General features: G+C 32.9%; 1 protein-coding gene across 1 annotated transcript in view; it reads left to right on the top strand.

Moving 5' to 3' along the window:
• The window catches only part of LOC117109955 (transmembrane protein 179B-like), a 27,252-nt gene that overhangs the window by 3,598 nt on the left and 3,936 nt on the right, over positions 1-19,718 (top strand). The window contains exons 2-4 of the mRNA XM_033252459.1: positions 2,782-2,975; positions 5,581-5,721; positions 7,980-8,058. Coding sequence (XP_033108350.1) covers positions 2,782-2,975; positions 5,581-5,721; positions 7,980-8,058 — 414 coding nt within the window. The remainder of the gene's footprint in view (positions 1-2,781; positions 2,976-5,580; positions 5,722-7,979; positions 8,059-19,718) is intronic.

The following is a 19,718-nucleotide window of genomic DNA, read 5'->3' as shown; positions in this document are numbered from 1 at the left end:
GTGTTCAATCAAGACGCAATCATTACTTTTCATAAAAGTTAATTCAAATTTTAATTAATAATAATGCGATTGATTTAGAGCGACCAGGAAACTGCTGACCTGGTAGATTTGTGGGGCCAACCTGAGCTGAGAGACCGGATAGAAAATAAAAAAACAAACAACAAAACGGGAATTTTTGGCGTGCTTGCTGACAGATTAGCCAGTCTTGGACATGATAAGAGAACGACGGCCCAAATTCAAACAAAAGTGAAGGCATTGCGAGCCCAATACAAGCTGATAAAAGATCAGTTGAAGAAGAGTGGTTCGGGTACGTCTGGTGTAAAATTTTTGATTGCGATCCACCCAATCACATGCACGTATATCGAATCCCGTGAAACAGAGTTGGCGAAACTCTCTCTTTACGGCTCTGTTGTTTCGACTTTCATAATTTAGAGGTCAATCCAACTAGTGTGACCGACCCAGAATTTCGAGCCTGGCTTGAAATCTCACCCGCGGTGAGTCAAGCCAGGCTTGAGACGCTAGTGTGACCGTAGCCTATGACTACTGAAAACCATCAGTCATTCTGTGATCAAGTGGTCGCACTTATAGATAGACTCGCCGGCCACTGATCAACTTTAACTCAGTGCTATTAAAACTTTGAAGAGCTGAAACTTGGAGAGTAGCCGTGCATTATGGAATTGAATAAGGGACCTAGTCCAATAGGATAAATGCAATGTTCAGCGCACACACTACCAGCTTTACATACAGCAGGTGACTGTACTCACAACTGCCGGCTTCTTTAGTTCTATCCCATGTACGCTAAAGGTATAAAGGGCACCACCTTGAAAAAAACCATTTAAGTGTAATGAAACATGAACAAATGTACGGTATTTTTTTTTTCAGATCAGCTGAGAGCAGCTTAGGGTAGTCGGTTAAACATCGGCTAAACATCCTATCCTATCATTACTTCCAGGTCCTTCCCTCAGCCACTAGGGCAAAAGTTTGTGTCCTTGCGACCACTAACAGCAAGTTTACCTGTGCATTACAATTAGTGGTATATTTGGACAGGCGTGAACCTTGTCGGCTGTGAACTTGCGTCCCTGGCAACAAATGTGTTAAAAGCTCTTTGGATTCCTCTTCATTCAATAGCATTGAATACTGTATTGCATACAAAATGGGAATATAAAATGAATTGTGAACAATTGCCATTCTGAATGTACAGTATGCAATTCAAGGTCTACAGTGTAAGAACCTGATAGGAAATGAGTCAGATTAATATATTCAAACAAATTATTCCGTGTTTCCTTGAGGATTCCGGGCAAATTGTCAACATTTTCATTTATTTGAACATCGAGTCATGAGTTGAATCTGAATATTAAAAGCATCAGCATTTTGTTAAAACTTTCTGTACAATTTTAAAATTAGGATTCACGTGATAGGATTAATGGTAATACAAATGATGTTTGCTGTACCTGATGTGTTATCGTACTGAATGCTTAATAGGTTCTCAATTACAGTTGCAAAAAAAATCTTGCAAGTGATTTGGTTGGGAATCAAGTCCACGACCTCCAGATAACTTCTGTAGCCTGGTTATGAGTAAAAAATTAATGGTCTCAACTTTTTCTAGAATCCATTCTGTAATCTGTAGACTAAATATATCTTGCTATCATAACTGTTGAGTAATGAATAATTCAAACAACACAATACAGGAAGCCAAAATTACAAAAATATAATAGTTTTTTTGCCAATTTAAAAATATATACCATAACTACAAAATGAACTACTGTACATAATTATATTCTTTGCATCTGTTTGGTAATGAAGTTTTTAAATATTGTAGCCTGTATCAGAGGGAAAGTTTTTTTTTTCCCCACTATTATTAATGCTGTACAGAAAGCCTGTTTGTATTGGTGAATCGTGTTCAAATCTCAAAAGTCAACCAGACTCTCCCAATGGTGGTTGATAAAATAGTTCCCAAAATATATTTGAGTCACATCTTTGCTTGCATATTCATGTCAGTGTTTTTTGCCTAAATTTGATGAAGTGCACCAACATTTGACTCCACATTGGAGTGGAGTTCAATACACTGTAGCTTTAGTGGTTAAGATGCTTGGCTTCTAAATCTCAGGGTCCTTGGTTCAATTCTTGTGACAGGACTTTTTCTTACAACTAAAAACACTAAGCTTCATGACATTTCACTGATAAAAGCATCACATTATCTAATTTATTTTAAGAGGGCCCCTGAATATCGACCAACTTTCTAGGATACGCTGGAATGCTCACCCTCTATAAATATATATAAATTTGCTGCACATGTATCGTAGGTAAAATATAGTGTGCTCTCCAATTCAATAACCATCTACTGTAGGCCTACATCCGAGACCCCTCTAATTCGAGACAACGTATTCAACTAAAGCTGGTTTTTCACTACTGTAGGCAAATTTATTTGCGCAAATCAAAGCATTGTTTCACTTCCTGAGCTCTGATTGGTTGCGCATTTTTTCGCTTCGTAAAAACTCCAATAGGAATGTGAATGCGCATGCGCATGAACCAACGCTTTCGATTCGCACAAATAAATTTGGCTAGTGATAAAACCGACTTCAATAATATTCTTCATTCTTTTAACACAAAGCTAGCCCTCTAATTGTAGACAAACCCCAGGACCACCCTTGATTTTGAGGTCCCAAAATTGGTCTCAATTTGAAGGGCAAACTGTATTGGAAAAAAAGAATTCATATCGACTATAAAAGAGTACTTAAAGCTGTCTATCTGTTTATCAGTGTAAAAATCTTGTTCTTACAGAATGATTTTCAAGGGCAGTGCATTCTTGGGGCGGATGTTAAGTGGAACACAAGTAGCAACTTTGTAATATACACCGATGCAAGTAATGCATCCAAGTGCGCTTACTGTATTGGCTTACATATTGTTCTCCTACTCTTTAGTCTGGTTTATGCAACGTATTGGCTTGTGACGCTAATGTTCAAGAAGGAAGGAGTGTGAGTACTGTAGTCCTATTTTTAGGCAAGGTTATTTAAGTTTACATGATTAAGTTTATTTTGGTACTAAAATTTCAATTTTTAACAGGGTGGGTGCAATACCATAAAACATTTAATATTATTTTAATTGATTTAAAGTTTCAATACAAATATTTATAAAGCTCATTTTGTGCAAGTTTTTTGTTTCACTTCCTTCCTTGTTTTGAAAGTTTATCATTTCCTTTTTTTGTGCTACCAGTTATAGTTTCTAAAATATAAATGCATTATCATTATGTAATAATGTTTATCCGGGTTGAATGCAAGACTTTCTCTAAATTGTTTTACAATTCCACTGTCAATGATGATTTCAAAATGAATGCAAAATTTCATTTTTGTGCATTAATACAACACACCCACTTCAGCGAAAAAAAAAAAAAATATTCCCTGCATTGCCTACTTGTATATAATTAAACATGAATTGTTGATTTCTTCCTAATTGTAAAATGATAGTTACTTGTCTAAGTACTAAACAGTTTACATTGCAATACTGTATATCATTCTTTGGGTCTTGAGCGAGTGACCTACAGTAAGTGCGCATTTAACTTTTTACTATGCAGCATTTGCAAATCTTTTATTCATCAAATAAAATGTATATATGCTATTCTCTTCATAGATGCTTGTGGCAAAACCATTTTCTAACAATGAAAACAATTTTTTTTTAAATCTTTTTCTTGCCCTCTGAAAATCTTGAAAAAATAGAGTTCACCAAACAACATAAAATAAAAATACAATAGACAAATTCTGCCCTACTGTACGGCTGGGTAGGCCAACTGTATGTTTAAAAACTCCTACTGATCATAACGAAATACTGTAAATGTGGCATTTACTGTACATACTTAAAAGGACAAGATTTAATAACTGTATAACTAATATGAATATGTACAACAAAATATAAATTATTACTTATTATTTAATAAATAATATACTGTAATTAATAATTTTGAAAAGTAGACATATTTCCAAGATAAAAGAAAAAATGGCAATATTTAATATTATTATGAAAATAAAAATATAAATTATTAATCATTATTTATTAAGGGGCCATAATCAACATTTTCAAATGAGTACAAAACATATGCATTTGTTGAAAGTGTAGGCATAAGTACTCTTTTATGAAAAAAAAGGATAAAATGTTAATCTCAAAATGGCACAAATTGAAATATTTTTTGTGTACTCTTTCAGGGGGAGGGAGGGGGGTCACAGAAAAGAGTATGTTTATATTCTTTTGAAAATGTTGAAAATTATAGATGACCCTAAGTCTAATATAAATAATAGGCCTAATCAAATAAAAGTATATTCCAAGTCAAAAAAATACTAAAAGAGCAAGATAAAATACTTATACAGTAATATAATCACATGTTTCTAAGAGGTAATATGGCCTTTAACTCAAAATCATCCCTGAAGAGTTGCTAGAAAATTACAGGTACTTTAATTTGCTGCACAGACCCTCGAATGAATCATTCGTTTATAATGAATTTCCATCTGATATAATTTCTGGCATGATACGTCGATTATCTAGATTTTGAGGTGTAAACTAATCTTTTGCAATATTTCTTGAGAGAATGAATTAGACAAGTACAGTATATGTCATACTATCAAATAATACATTAATTGACAAATGACAAATTCTTTCTTTTTCTGGGTGTTAAATATCAATTGTCACTGATTTTACTTTCCTGGTTTTGTATTTCTAGTTAACTGTACATATATAGTACTGACTTGTATAATTTAAATTAGCTTTTACACATCGCCAATGTACAGTATGTATCATGTATTTTTAGATGTTGATCAATAAAATGATTCAGTCGGTCAAATTTCAAGATGACTAACCCTAACAGAGAGTACATAAAACAGGAAAAGTAACACATTCAAGGCTTACACTATTAAATACAGAATAAACATATTTAAACCCTTTTCCATTAAAAAAAATTTTGTCATCATTATTTTTTTTTGTTTCTTAAATTTAATGTTATTTTTAGTTGATTGATTGATATTAAATTACAGTATTTTGTTTTGTTATTATTTGTAGGTCCAAAAAAACATTTGGTGTTTTCTTTCTATATTCTGAATTACAAAATAATACTCATGGATAAAACACAATAATGTACCAAAAAGGCAAGCTTATTTCCATTGTGGCCGATATTTTAGTTATACAATGCAGATTAAGAAACAATCAATCAAACAATAATAAAATACGAGGAATTCAAGACAAAACAAATATAATTAAACATACTGTACATTAAAGTCTTTACATTTCATAATAATGATAATAATAATAATAATAATAATAATAATAATAATAATAATAATAATAATATAGTTCATATTGCACATTGGCCCTAAGCGCTTTACACAGAAATAATATAGGCCAACCAAGAAAATATGAATAACAATAAAATAATAACTATAAAATAATATAAAAATAATCATCATCAATATTCTTTACATTTTGTCTGATGATTAGATTTACAATAAAGTGGTTTGTTTATCTCATTACTTGAAATGTAGGAATGCATTGAACATATTTCAAAAGTTTGTATATAAATTTTTTCATTTCTTTTTTCAGTCGTATTTTTCAGATTTTAAGCATTGTATTGTATGGTATATTTACCTTCTTGGTGTTCGTTCAAGCAGGTGTTTTAACTCGTGGTTTAAATCGTTTTTGCAATGGTTTGACGTCAGGTGACATGGAGAGCCACATAGAATCGTAAGGACTTTTCAAAACATTTCTGTAATTAATTACATTGTATCAATTGAAATTTACAGTATTTTAATAGATTTTATTAAATTTATGTAATTATTATTAATAGTTAACCCTAAATAGGACATCTTTTAAGACCAAGAAGTGCTCCCTATGTGTGTGTGCCCAGAATAAAGGTTGGCTGAAGTGTTAAAAGATATCATTTAACCTTCACATTGTGGGAAAGTGTATGTGGCAAAAGCAAGCAAGTCACTCGTCGCAAAAATCATTTTTGAGTTATTTAAAGTGTAAAAAAGAGCTATAAAATGCTATAAGAAATCATTCAAATCCAACATTTATGAAGTTACAAGCCTTTAAACATACAGCTTTTTAAAGAACAATGTACGAGAAATCAGCCTTCAAAGTTTATAATTTTGGCCATTTCTCATGCAGAAACTATCATCAAATCCTTAAAAAGTGGTGTTTTAACTTTAAGATATATAAAGGTTATTTTAGTGGAATAAAATAGATTTTAAGAATGGGCAATTTTTTGGCCATTTTCTCTGCAATACGATTTGCGACGAGTGACTGGTTTGGCTTGTCTTTGCCACATGTCTAGGGGGTGTTTCAAAAGAAGTGGTACCGTATACTCCTGTATAAGGTGACCGTGTATGAGACGACAACCAAGTTTAAGAAGATATTTGGACGATTTTGGTATGTCGGGGCGTATAAGACGGTTCCTTGTTTTACCATCGCAATTCATACTTTTGCTGCTTTTTATGCTCTTACTGCATCTATCTGGCTAAAAACGGAGCCAAACTCCCAAATATTACCGTTTTATGGGATTTTAATTTCATCAAATATCTTAATTCTGTGTATTCAAAATTGTGTTCATTCATAGTCTTACTAACGTTTTAGTAGCTTTATTGCTTGCAGCAATAAATTTGCATGTTACGGACAATCCGCACAAAATGATGAACATGATTTGAAAAATCTAACATGGTATGTAGCGCATATAAGACGACCCTCTGTTTTCCGATTGTAATTTTCTATTTTAGCCTCATCTCGTACACGAGTACGGTAGGCCTACTATACTGTAGCCCTCTCTGAAGTCTGATTAGCTGATGCTAGTTTTTTTCTACTGTACCCTGTGCATACACTAATCATCGTTTGCTGTCAACTTTTATACTGTTCATTAAAAATTGTGCCACATTGTATATAATTTTAGAATGTTATTTTTAAAAGCCAGACTATGTTTATCTAACATTCCTGGTTTGCTGGGAGTGATAGTCTGCCGACTAACAAGCTTGTGATGAGTAAGAGACTACCGTAGGTGGTCACCGCAGGCCTCGATGCTCGTGTTTGCACGACCTTTACTGTTACTAAAATTAGAACCGCCGTCAAATTTAATACTTAGACGTCGAAGGTTAAATATGAATTATGCATACGTTGGTATTCACTATTAAAATTACAAAATTCTTTTCATTATTTCTGCCCATCAAACAATTTTATTTTTTGGAAATCATTTTAAGTAGACAAATAATTTACGTGTATTTTTTGGGATTATTTGTAATTAAATTGTTTATCTTTTTTATTCTTGAAAAATTTTAGTTTTGGCAGTTCGAATTGACTGTTGAAGCTGACCTGCTGTATGGAATATACATACAATCAAGCTATTTTTAAAATGAGGACTTTCTATTAAAATCTCTTTTACATTAAATTTCCTGTTTTTGACTCGCACTCACAAACTTGAGCAGTGTAATCTAAAAATATTGTCTTTGAACATTTCTTATTGTTGGTCATAAGTTGTTTTATTCTGTGCAATCCATGTTTTGTATTTTTTATAATCATATTTTTATAATATTTATTGCATTTGTAGGACTAAAAAAAATAAATTTGAACATTGAATTAAAGGTTTATCTCATTTTGAAGCAAAACAAATAAAAGCTAAGAGTTGGCAGTTCTATAAATTGAAATTCTATTGTGAAACATTTTTATGTAAACAATAATTAATTTTTTTTAATCTAATCTAAATACATACAGTCATGTGGTTAGTGTAGTTTACAGTTACTTCGCAGTGACTGGATTCATTTTGAGTTACGAGAAAAAAAAAAGTTAACCTATGATTGGGAGAACCGTTATATGCAATGTATCTCAAATGCTTAAAGTGTTATTAATTATTGTAATAATTATATTTTTATTACTTTTCTGAAAATATGATAATGTTTTTCTGCTTATGCCCTTTCAAATGAAGAGAAAATTGTTAATATTTAATTACTTTATAGGTGCCAAGAATCACAAGACATTGTTCGTTGGAGGGGTTTGGAAGGCGCATCATTTTACAATCGTCTTAAAAAAGCAGAGGTAAATACTCTTTAAAATGCAATCACATGCTAGGAATAGTATCTTGTAATGTAGGTACCTGCTATCACATTTTGTAAAACCAGGCCATGTTTAAAGCTGTCGTGACAAAACGAGTCTTGTACAAAAAAAATGAAATATGAGTTATTGATATTTTTAGATAGATGACTGTATAGGCTTAATTGTGGTCTTCAATTCAGGTTTCTAGCGTGGAGTACTGTATAACCATAGTAATTGATCACAAATGATCATTTTCAAATTCAGAAGTCTGAAAACACACTTTAGAGAAAATCACTAAACTGTACAACTGAAAAATTTTATCTAGATTTTCTTATCAATATGGAAAGGAACTTTACGAAATGAAAACATGATATATTTTTTCTCAAACAACATTTTATTTTCTGCAAAGTAGAATTGCTTACGTTACCAATTGATTCATAATAATAATAAAAAAAAAAACATTTGAAGAGGGCAAAACCGGAAAAAAACAATAATGCTTGTGGGAGGATTCCCTAAAAATGATTTATATGAAAGAGATAACAATCAACAACAGTTTAAAAAGAGACAAAAAAAAAAAATGATAAAAGATAAAGGAAAGTTAATATAAATTATTAAACTTTATCAGAAGCTTTGAAACCCAAATTTTCTCAAACTATTAATTCATTTTTGTGTCTCCAGTTGACTTTGTGTATAAGACTCATTTTGACACGACACCTCACATATTTCTGTTGCTGAAGTCTTCGAGCTGTTATTATTATCCTGGTCAACGAATAGGCCTTACATAAACATTCATGCATGCACCAACATACATGATCTGTCCCCTGAGGGGTATATCTCATAGCACAAGTTAATAAAACTGCACAAACATGATAATACTGGCCACCATGTACCTCCTTATATTTCTAAAGGCCAAGTAAAATAATTTATTAGATTCTTGTCCTCGCACGCTCTCTTTTTTGTTTCTCGTTCACTTACATCTATGTTACCAAAATTCAAACAGCTTGGTCTGAAAAGAAAACGACAGACAAAAAATAAGGCCTTCGTTCATTTAAAAATTTAATATGAGAAACTAATTTTTGTTTTTACTTAGTCTAAGTGGCGACAAACAATTTAGACAGCCATATCAAAACATACAAACATATAGTGGTCCGTGTGGATTTAATTCAACACCAGAGGAGGTAGACATACAGTGCTGTCCTAAACAGAATTAAAATTTTCATTGAAATATGGAGCACTACCTGTGGTTGCTACCTAACTGTGTTTTTGAAAAAAAAAAATGTAAGCGAAACTAAAAAAAGTACTGTTTAGTTAAGTTAGTGATACAGCATTATTGTATTAAAAGGTATCTATGAGATCAGTGATGATGTGAGAAAAGAAGGCATTACTTAAAATTTTTCAAAATAGTGATTTTACTCATTCTACCATTCTCTGGAATTCACATAATCCTTTTTGAACCATGAGCTACAGTAGACTAGAAATCTCAGTGTGTCCCGCTTGCTTGTGTGTACTTGTAGGTCGAAGGTATACTGTACATACCTGATACCTGATCTAGCTATAGATATGCAGAACCCAGACTAAAGGCAGGCACTCACTCCCGGGCTGGAGGAATGTTGAGAGGGTGGGGGACCCACTAGTAAAATAAATGGGGAATATGAATCAAGGGGATCTGGATTCAGATTTAGGGTGTAGGGGTCTAAATTTTTCCCAAAAACACCAAGAAAGAAGTGGGGTCCGGGAAAATTTTGATTCCTAGATGGCGAGAAATGAGCTTTCCCTACTTTTGAGCTTAGTGTCTTCTAATGACATTTAAGTTCTTCTAAAATTTAAGGTTTTCTCCCTCTTAAAAATGGTCAGGTTCTTATTACAGTAAATAGGCCTGTTATGTGTATTTACATACATAAAAAATTGAGTAGTTGCATACTTATTCTTTTTTCCTGAACCGATAAACCCCCAAAGAGAAAGTGGGGTTTGGGTTTTTTCCTGGAAATGTTGATTTCTAAATGGCGGGAAATGAGCTTTCCCGAATTCTAAAGTGTCTTTTAATGACTTTCAAGTTCAAGATTTTGCCCTCTTGAAAAAATGGTCAGGTATATTTTTCTCATTCTTATTACAGTAGGCCTTGCGTTTATATACATACATAAAAAAATTGAGTAATTGCATACATATTCTTTTTACATGAATCCCAATCAATCCAATAAATCCCAAAAAGAAAAGGTGTCTGGGGATTCTCCCCGTGAAAATTTTGACTCCTAGATGGCGGGAAATGAGCTTTCCAGACTTCTGAGGTGTCTTTTAATCTTCAAAATTCAAGGTTTTCCCCCTCTTGAAAACGATTCCATAAATTGATAAACCCCAACCAGAAAGGTGGTCCGTGATTCCCCTGGAAAATTTTGAATTCTAGAAATGAGCTTTCCCGACTTCTGAAATGTCTTTTAATGACTTTTAATTTCTTCAAAATTCAAGATTTTCCCCCTTGAAAACAGTCAGGTAAATTTTTCTCATTCTTATTACATTATAAGCCTACTAATTGTGTACCGGTGTACAGTACATACGTTGCATATTCTTTTTTCCATGAATTAATGAACCTAAAAACCCCCCGAGAAAATGTTTTTTTGATTCCTAGATGGCGGGAAATGAGTTTTCCTGACTTCTAATTCTCTTATTGTAACAAAAAAAATTCAGTTAACAGGTCCTGAAAAGTTACTGTAGGTCTATTTTTTCTTTCTTTTTTTTTTTTTTTGCCCAAGCTAGGGGGGGTCACGACCCCCTAACCCCCAGATCCGCCAGTTTAAATTGCGAGAAAATATAACTCAGTCGGGGACTGGATAAACACTCACTTTCCCCTCTCTCTCTCCTCTTCCTTCCCTTTTTTTCCCGTCATAACAAAATCTAATCATAATCAAATATCATTTCTAATATAAATTCGGGCAAAAAGTGGGGGCCCCAGCCCCCTAAATCGCCGGCCATGACTGCGTCGTACCACTGACGTGTGACGTCATGCAACAAATCCAACTGTGCTCTCTGTAAGTGTTATACCACGCGACAACACCTGCTAATTGCTAATAATTTCATTAAAAACAATTTGTAACACTCGCGCCGCCACATTACGTTTTCATTAGAATCGCTTTGACCGATGAGCGTCGGGCGTATTGAGTGCCCAGCTTTCCACCGAATACAGTATATCTCCGTTGAGGCCCAGCATCTCAGTTTGGATCATTATCAAACCATTCTGACAATATTCTCAATTTTAATTTCAAGGCTATTCGATCAAAATATCACTAGTGTTCCAACCAACATTATTCAACATAATAGAGATTTGCCTTTCTTGTTTCTTACCTTACAGTAGATCAGTGCAGAAACTTATACAGTACCTATATCTAAAAAAAGCTCTAAAAAAAATGTTAAAGGGTTTGCAATGAGATATGAAAATTACTATTATTATTATGCTTCCGTACACCATGTAGCTTGGTACAAATATCAATTGACAGTATTTGTGGCAATAAAGACAAGCCAAACAAGTCACTCGTCTCAAATCGTGTTTCAGAGATAATGGCCAAAACATGCTGGAATCTCAAAATTGTTGAAATGTATTTTATTGCACTTAAAACTAACCTTTATATATCTGTACAGCATGCTATGCTCTTATTTTCCCCATTTTCAATGTTAAAGCAACAATTTTTCATGATTTGGTGATGGTTTCTGCCAAAGAGTTACCGAAATCATAAACTTTGAAGGCTGATTTCTCAAATATTGTTCTTTAAACATTTCTATGTTATGCTTGTAATGTCATAGGGAAATGTCAGAATTAAATGATTCTTTCACCATTTTATAACGTTCATTTTACTGTTTAACCATTTATTAATAACTAAAAATTGCTTTTTGCGACCAGTGACTGGTTTTGCTTGTCTTTTTGCCACGTTTGGTTCTGAGAAAAATGTTTGGATCGCGATGTCCCAAAGTAAAGCTTTAAATTTATTGATGTGAATATTCATGTCAATAATGTTGATAAAATGCTTTTGAAAGTGATAAAAAATTAAAGTACATATACATATTGATTACAAACAAACACAATTTCAAGGATACGCATAAATAATATAAATATTTCTCTCTTTGATCGTCAGCATGGCAGGTAAGGAATAATTATTCAACATGATTTTGAAATTTACCATGTTTAAAATTTATCAAAGAATTGTAATAAAAAAATTAACATTTATGATTACGTCAACGCTATGCATCATTGCACATTGTGTTGCATGGAATTCGGAATAATTTATAATGAAGGATTTTTCCATACCATCATTTTTTTAAACATAAATCACCTTGGCAATGGAAACATTACTGCATAAATTAGCATCTAATAATAATAAGTAATACATTTTCATCTTGTTTTAGTATGAAAGGGGGTAAATTCAATATGTAAACAAAGGTTTGGTGAAGTGACAGATATATTCTAATTATATGTTGTTATTAAACTGATCATTATTTATTATGAATTGTACATTCACATGCATTATTAGTCTAACTTGCAACTAGAAAAAAAATACAATTTATTATTTGATTGTCAATAAGTTGAATTATATTCTTTTCATGAACTCATTAATATATTTTCATAAAAAAATGTGATTAAAAAAAAAATAATCATTGTTTTAGGCCCAAGACCAAGAATATGTCAAACAGCGAGCCTAATAATTTTTGTAAGTGGCATACAGAGGCCCCTTCACAAGACAAAAAAACACAAGATGCTCTACATGAATTCTTATTAAAGTATTACACTATAATTGTATTTATTCGAAATAACGTCCCGCCTCCATAAAAAAATTCCCGTATAGAGCTTTATTTGGAATAAACACCTCACTCAAACATATGAACTGGGGCATTCATTTTTCCTTAAATAAACCCCCCCCCCACCCCTAAATTGTAAACGAACCAGACAAAATTATAATGGCAAGCAACATCATTCCCAATACATCCTATTGATGTTCTACTCCAGAAAAATTATATTTTTTCTAACATGGTTAGGATCCGTAGTCTTCATGATCATACAGTAACACATTTTGAGGGTAATGTGTTATCCCACATTTGCAGTGGAATTAAAGAGCGTTTGTTTGAGTATCCATTTTACACCCCAAAAAATAAATGCCTCCTTTGAATAAGCAGCTCCCTTGAATAGATGCCCCCTCAAAATCCCTTTTCAACAAAATATGTATTATGCCCTGTGGCATTTATTTCAATATATACGGTATGAAAATTTGTTTACCAAAATCTGAATAATTTTAATAATCGGATAATAATCTTAACAGAGTCTTGGAGTATGCGTCATTCTACTTAAGGTACTTTGACCTGTGACTGAGAACAGTATGATATCAAAATTATCAGAGAAACAGGAAGAGACCGATATGAATGAATCGTGACAAGATACGCAGGTTGATGTGGGGTATTATTAGTCACAGTGCCAGAAATTCCCCTATATAGACTTTATGTACTGGAAGTACTGTACATATTTTGAAAACAGATCTAGGTTTAATAGATGGAGCCTATTGCAGTTCATTTCTCTAGTTTTCCCTGTAAATCATAGTAAACACTATTAATGAAAGAACTTCACAGTAAACATGTTATCCTATTAAAACACTACACCATACTGTAGTACAAAAATGTTAATTATATTTTCAAATTATTGTAAATTAAAAGAGAATATAAAATTTAATTGTATAATTGCACTAAATCTGTAGTAAATATTTAAAAAATATTACTCAAAATGTCACAGACTTTCATTTACTGTTAGAGAGAACAATTATGAAATTAATATTTAAAGAAATTTTTTAAATTATTAATTTATATTTGGATAACTATTATTCCACTAAAAGTTTTTTTAATTATGACAGAATTATTAATGTATAAATGTCTGTGACATAAAATTTACATGTAATATTAAATATTAAATAATTCAGAGGTATCCATGGAAATATATATGAAAAAAATATATATGTTTTTATATTATCTATAGACTTTATAAATTAGCCAAGTTTAATGTACAAAAGTAAATATGAAATATTCATGTTGCTGTGGAGTGCCTTTATTTATTATTTTATAAATTTTTTTTAACATTATTAATTAATAACATGAGAACAATAATGGCACACTCTTACTGTAGTATGTTAGAGTATGAAGTTAAATTTGTGTAATTTGATTACAATTTTAAAAGTTATGTCAGTGTTTCTGGATTTTTCCTATTATGTACTCTATGTCAACAGTCATTTTTGGGGAAATACTAGTTTTTATCCGTAAAGAAATTAATACCACCAATGCCGGCTTCAAGCAGGGTGGGGCAGCCAGTCCAGACAACAACCTTCCCCCTCCCCCTCCTGTTTTTTTTTTTTTTTTTTTTTTTTTTTAAATAAAAAATTAAATTTAAACTTGAGTCTGGGAGTGCCATTTCCTGGAATTTGCCATTTTTTGTGTGTGAATTTGTGTTCTTTATACCTCTGGCTCAACCATGGTGTGGCTGATGTGGTCTAAATCCTCTAAATCTAAATCCATGAGGCCCTTTGTTTCAAAGTCCTGCAGATCTGCCACTGACTACGTGGTATATTGTAAAGCATCGCTATTTTTATTTGTTAACAAAAGCTGAAGTTAAGTAAAGAATAAACTGAGATTAGTAACTACATGGTATACTTGTATAAAGTATCGCTGGTTTTTATTTGTAATAAAAACTAGGGTTGTTTGAAGACATACAAAACTGATATTAATACTACATGGTATATTGTGAAGGAACCAACATGGTTATTTTCTTGGCAATATTAAAGTTAGAGAGCAGCTTAGAGAGCAGCTTAGCTCAGTCAGCTAATCTGGTGGTAGCCACTGTGTGTGTGCTGAACCGTGGAGATCTCTAGGTCCCCGATTCAATTCCCATCGCTGCCTCTCCTTGTGTTTCAGCTAGAGGGCTGAAATACAAGTTACAATTAGTGCACCGTCTTTCGGATGAGACGTTTGAGCCGTTGGTCCCGTGTGCATTTATGGCCCATGTGCACGTTAAAGAACACAGTATACTCTTCGGAAAAGAGTAGGGGATTGTCTCCCGGTGAACTGTCCAATCCCCACCAGAAGGACCCCACTGGAAATAAGTCTTCTTCTAGACTTTCGTGGGCTATCCTTGGAGTTTACACCGAATAAATCCAATCCAATCCAAAGTTAATTTAGCAAACAGTTCCTTTTATGAACCATGCAAGCAAGTCTGTACTCTGTTATTCTTGTACACAATGCCATGAAGACAGAGAGTCAGTACAGTAGAGAATATTATACTGTAATTATAGCAAAATATACAGTACTGTAGTTACCTTAAGTGACATTTTTGCTCTTACATTTAAATTATAAATACTATTCTAAAGAAATGTCTTTGAATGAATGGTTTATGAATAAAGTAATGGTTTAAAAATTGTTGATAAAACCTGATAAAAAAAAATCCTAAGAAAATATTGATAAAGTTAAATAATGAGTCATCATTGATAAATAGAGAGTTCATGAATTTTTATACAGCAAGCTATATCTTGTCAAAATGTTTGCAATTTATTACACTAAATTCACACCGAGACAAGATTTTTATTGATAAACAATAAAAAAATATTATAATAAATGTCTTATTCAGTGAAGTTGAATGAATGATTTATGGGTAAAAGAGAGGGTTCATAAATTGTTATAAAAATAGTTCTAGCGCCTAATACATAAGCTAACACTATCCTTGAGAAAGTGTTTATAATTATTATACCCGACAAAATATTACGTGGGATTCAAAAGTTTGTATTTAATTACTGTAGATTAATGTCATTCAAAAACTACAGTAGAAAAGAAAATTAGAAATATAAGAACAAATACAGTCAATAGAAATCATTGCTACAGTTACTGATGTCGCCGTCTACACTAGTAACTGCCGACATCGCTGCGCACCATCTACGTCCATCATCAACGTTCGCATTTATCATATGCAATGTATAGAAAAAACTCCATTTATTAAAAAAAAAAGGTAACTTTAATACTGAGTTACGACTGTTATTAGATAGTAATATACAAAATTATTTTTTGCACTGAATTGGCTGCCGGACAGATACTGTAGTGCAAGGCAGAAATCGTCTCTGTCCCCATGAGCATGATCAATGCTATAATTGGGAGTTGATGTCTGTCTGTCCTTTAACAAAGCTACAAAGGACGTGTGCTAATCTTGCACGGATGTGCTTTCACACGAATTCAATTGTAGCAGAGACGCTTGTTATATACCGGCTTTGCATTGCGTACGTTTTGTCACATGCAAATTTAAATGCATGCATTAGAAATAATATGAATAATTATTCTAAATTGAAAAATGCATGTGATGAAAGAAATAAAGTAGGTGCTATTTTTACGTGACTGGAATAAACAAAAGGACCCGGATGTAAAAACAAGCATGCACCTCCTACTACTATTTATGTATCAGTATAGGCTTTTTTGGGTTTTTAATAAAAACAAGTTTGTGTTTGGAGCTTATAGTAGTTCTAACATTTTACTTTTATAGTCTATATTATGTCAACCTACCCGGCGTTGAAAAAGCTGAGTGTTACGGCGAAAAACGGACCGAGTAGTGATAATTCTTAATAAAGATGACCTTAAAAATTGTAATGTTTTTGGCTGCTTTTAGGTTAAATGTGGAAAAATAACAACATACGGTAGACTGATTCTTAAATACAGTACATAAAGGTTGGTTTTATTCAATATAAATGGATATCGTTTTTTGGTTTTTTTTCACTTTTATTGCGTTGTTGCCTATATCTCTATTCGGAGTTTAACTATTCCATCTGTCCCTGCCACATTTTATACCTGTATATTTGCAATATTATTAATTATTTTCGGCTAAAAAACAATAATATTACAAGGCTGGGATGCTTACCAAGAGGTTCCGTGGGATATCTATCAGCAGTGGAAAATTATTCCCAGACATGGGAAATTTACTAAGTGAATAATTTTCTACAGCGGTAATGCTAAATTTTCAGTGTATTTAAGAAAATTTTATAAATTATGAATTTTCTGGCAGATTGGATTTTCTTTCTCACAAGGATATAAAATTACCCTAGGGATAAAAAAAAAAAAAGAACATGGTAGGGGAATACTTTAAATGGCAAGATTATTTTATATACCTTGTTTCGCGAACCTGGTGCCCCCTTCCCCCCCCCACCCCCCAATATTGATTATTTCGAATGAAAATAACATTTATTTTAGGCTAGTTACCACACCTGCGCCACTAAAAAATGGAAATTTCAGACAAAAAATAGTGTTTTTCTTTTGTTTTATAATGCCCAACGCTGCCTTAAAATCTCCAAAAATAATATGACATTTCTTCCTAATTACTGAATATAAATTTAAAGCATTTAACCATCCCATTACTCAGTTGTGTACATTCAACAATAACATTTTATTTTTATTTTCTCCTCCGTCTGGAAGTTTTTGGCAAAACAATTTGCTTAAAATAGAAAAGTAAATTTTATTTTTAGTTTTTTCCCGTCCTCTGAAAACCTTCAAACAAAAAGTTCACGAAACAAGGTATAAAAAAGTTTCACCTAGTTCATTGCTAAGGGTAGGGACATTTTGCCGGTGTTTTATACTCACACATAAAATGGAAGAGATATTTAAATTGAGGGAAGAGAAGAACTTTCTACATAAAGTGCATTAATTTTCCAGGAATGCTGAAGAGAAACATCTTTTCAAATGAAGAGAGGAAATGCATAGCTGCTTTTAATTAAAAGATGGAGTCTGACATTGAAATTTAATGAGAAGCCTATGCTCACTTGTGACAACTTGTGATATGCTGTTAATAAATAAATAATACTTCCCAGGTGATAAGAAGCACTGATGCTCAAACCGTCTATAGATATTTGCATATAAATGTGAATAATTCATTATGCTGTAATTTATTCTCATTTTACCAGGTATGAATTTTATACTCCAGACAAGAATACTTTGTAGGATGTTGTGCTTGAGGGCAAACATTTGGCTTCCAATAAATTTTCCCTCCTATATCAAGGTCACCTCTCCTCCCACTGAGCACAGCCAAAGTAATATACAGTAGGCCACAAACAGGAATACAGAGTGAAGCTCAGTTTCCATAGAATTGCTCACTCTATCAGCAACAGTCACCAACAGTTGTTGGGAAGGTTGAACCTGGTTGAATCAGGGTGCATTGCTACAGTAGCTTTTCTGATGCAATCGGGAAGGGGGACCCCCCCCCCCCGATTCATCTGCAATGCAATCGGCAAAGTTGAACCAGGTTCAACCTTTCCAATGATTATCTGCGACTGTCATCGATAGGGTGAGCAATTCTATAGACGCGATTCCATGAAGAACGCAACACGACGGTTTTCCACGTCGGTTTATGTGCATTCACATTTTTATCTTAGTTTTCACTTCAACGAAATCAGTAGTTTGAACTGTTTCTACTTTTTGCAAAGTGAAAAAAATGCGCAACCAATCAGAGCTCAGGAACTGAACTGTTGCCTTCGATTCGCGAGAATAAATTCGCCTAGTGGAAAACAGGCTTCAATGACGATCCGTTTAGACAGCAACTGACAATCAGCGGATGGCATCGCGTCATCTAGTACTCACGGAAATTCAGAGTTTGATTCCTCAGCTGATGGTCATATGACCATCGTACGACGCTGTGAGTTCCCTGCTCTAGGCCTGCATTGGCTTGCCTCTCATTGTTTTTTAAAAGCACATAAAAAATAACAAATCAACTTTTTAAAAAAAACCAATGTGCGAAAATAAATTATGATTTTTAAGGTACATGCGGCTCTTAATGTTCTGTAACTTGTAATAATGTAACAAGACTCTGAAATGCTTTGGCTTAAATCAGGACAGTTTTATATCCTTTTGCCAACCTTTTATCTGGCTGACATTGTGCAAGTCCATATCTATTTTATTCATTTACTGCTTACCATTAGGCAGTATATTTCTATGCTTCAGTGTAGATCACATGATTTTTGTTTGTGAAATAACACAAAATATCTCCAGTCTCGTTATTTACCAATGCTATATTAATGCACATTATTTATGCATGACTGAGCAAGTAGCTTCTACTCCCTGGGGAAAACTATGTGCTCTTTGATACGTGCAGGTAATACAAAAACAAACATTACTACAGTACATGTAACATGGATCATATTCATGCCGGTAATAAAAGCACCTGTTAGTATAAACGACGCACTTTGCCATTGCAAAAAATAAAGATTATTTACCACATCACCATGGCAGCAAAGTAAAGAGGTGGGGGAGGGGGGTTCTTTTCAAAATGAATGCTGTAAATTTTGTGAATTTGTACTGTGAAACAATTACGCCACTGTAACATCAATCTGTATCATGGAGTGTATTTAACTAAAACTACTGTATAAACTAAGCTTGTTTTCAATTTATTTTGTTTTTTGAAATTCATGTACAGTATATGTACTGTACTATCTCGAAGCCTATGTTATCTTGAAAAGAACTTCTTTTCGAGGCTAATTTTGCAAACTATATAAAGAGGGAGGCTTCAATTCAAGATGGGCTTCATCTCGAGGTTACTGTAAGCCCAATGGGCTTCAATTCAAGGTTTTATGGTAGGTTGTTGAAAAACTTCTTCTGTCAGTGGCATATCTAAATATTTGTAG

The sequence above is a fragment of the Anneissia japonica genome, unplaced genomic scaffold (assembly GCF_011630105.1).
Source record: "Anneissia japonica isolate Jap-2015-1 unplaced genomic scaffold, ASM1163010v1 scaffold585_len4108843_cov191, whole genome shotgun sequence".
Taxonomy (NCBI): domain Eukaryota; kingdom Metazoa; phylum Echinodermata; class Crinoidea; order Comatulida; family Comatulidae; genus Anneissia; species Anneissia japonica.
The sequence above is the reverse complement of the archived record's forward strand: the minus strand, read 5'-3'. Positions and strand labels throughout refer to the sequence as shown.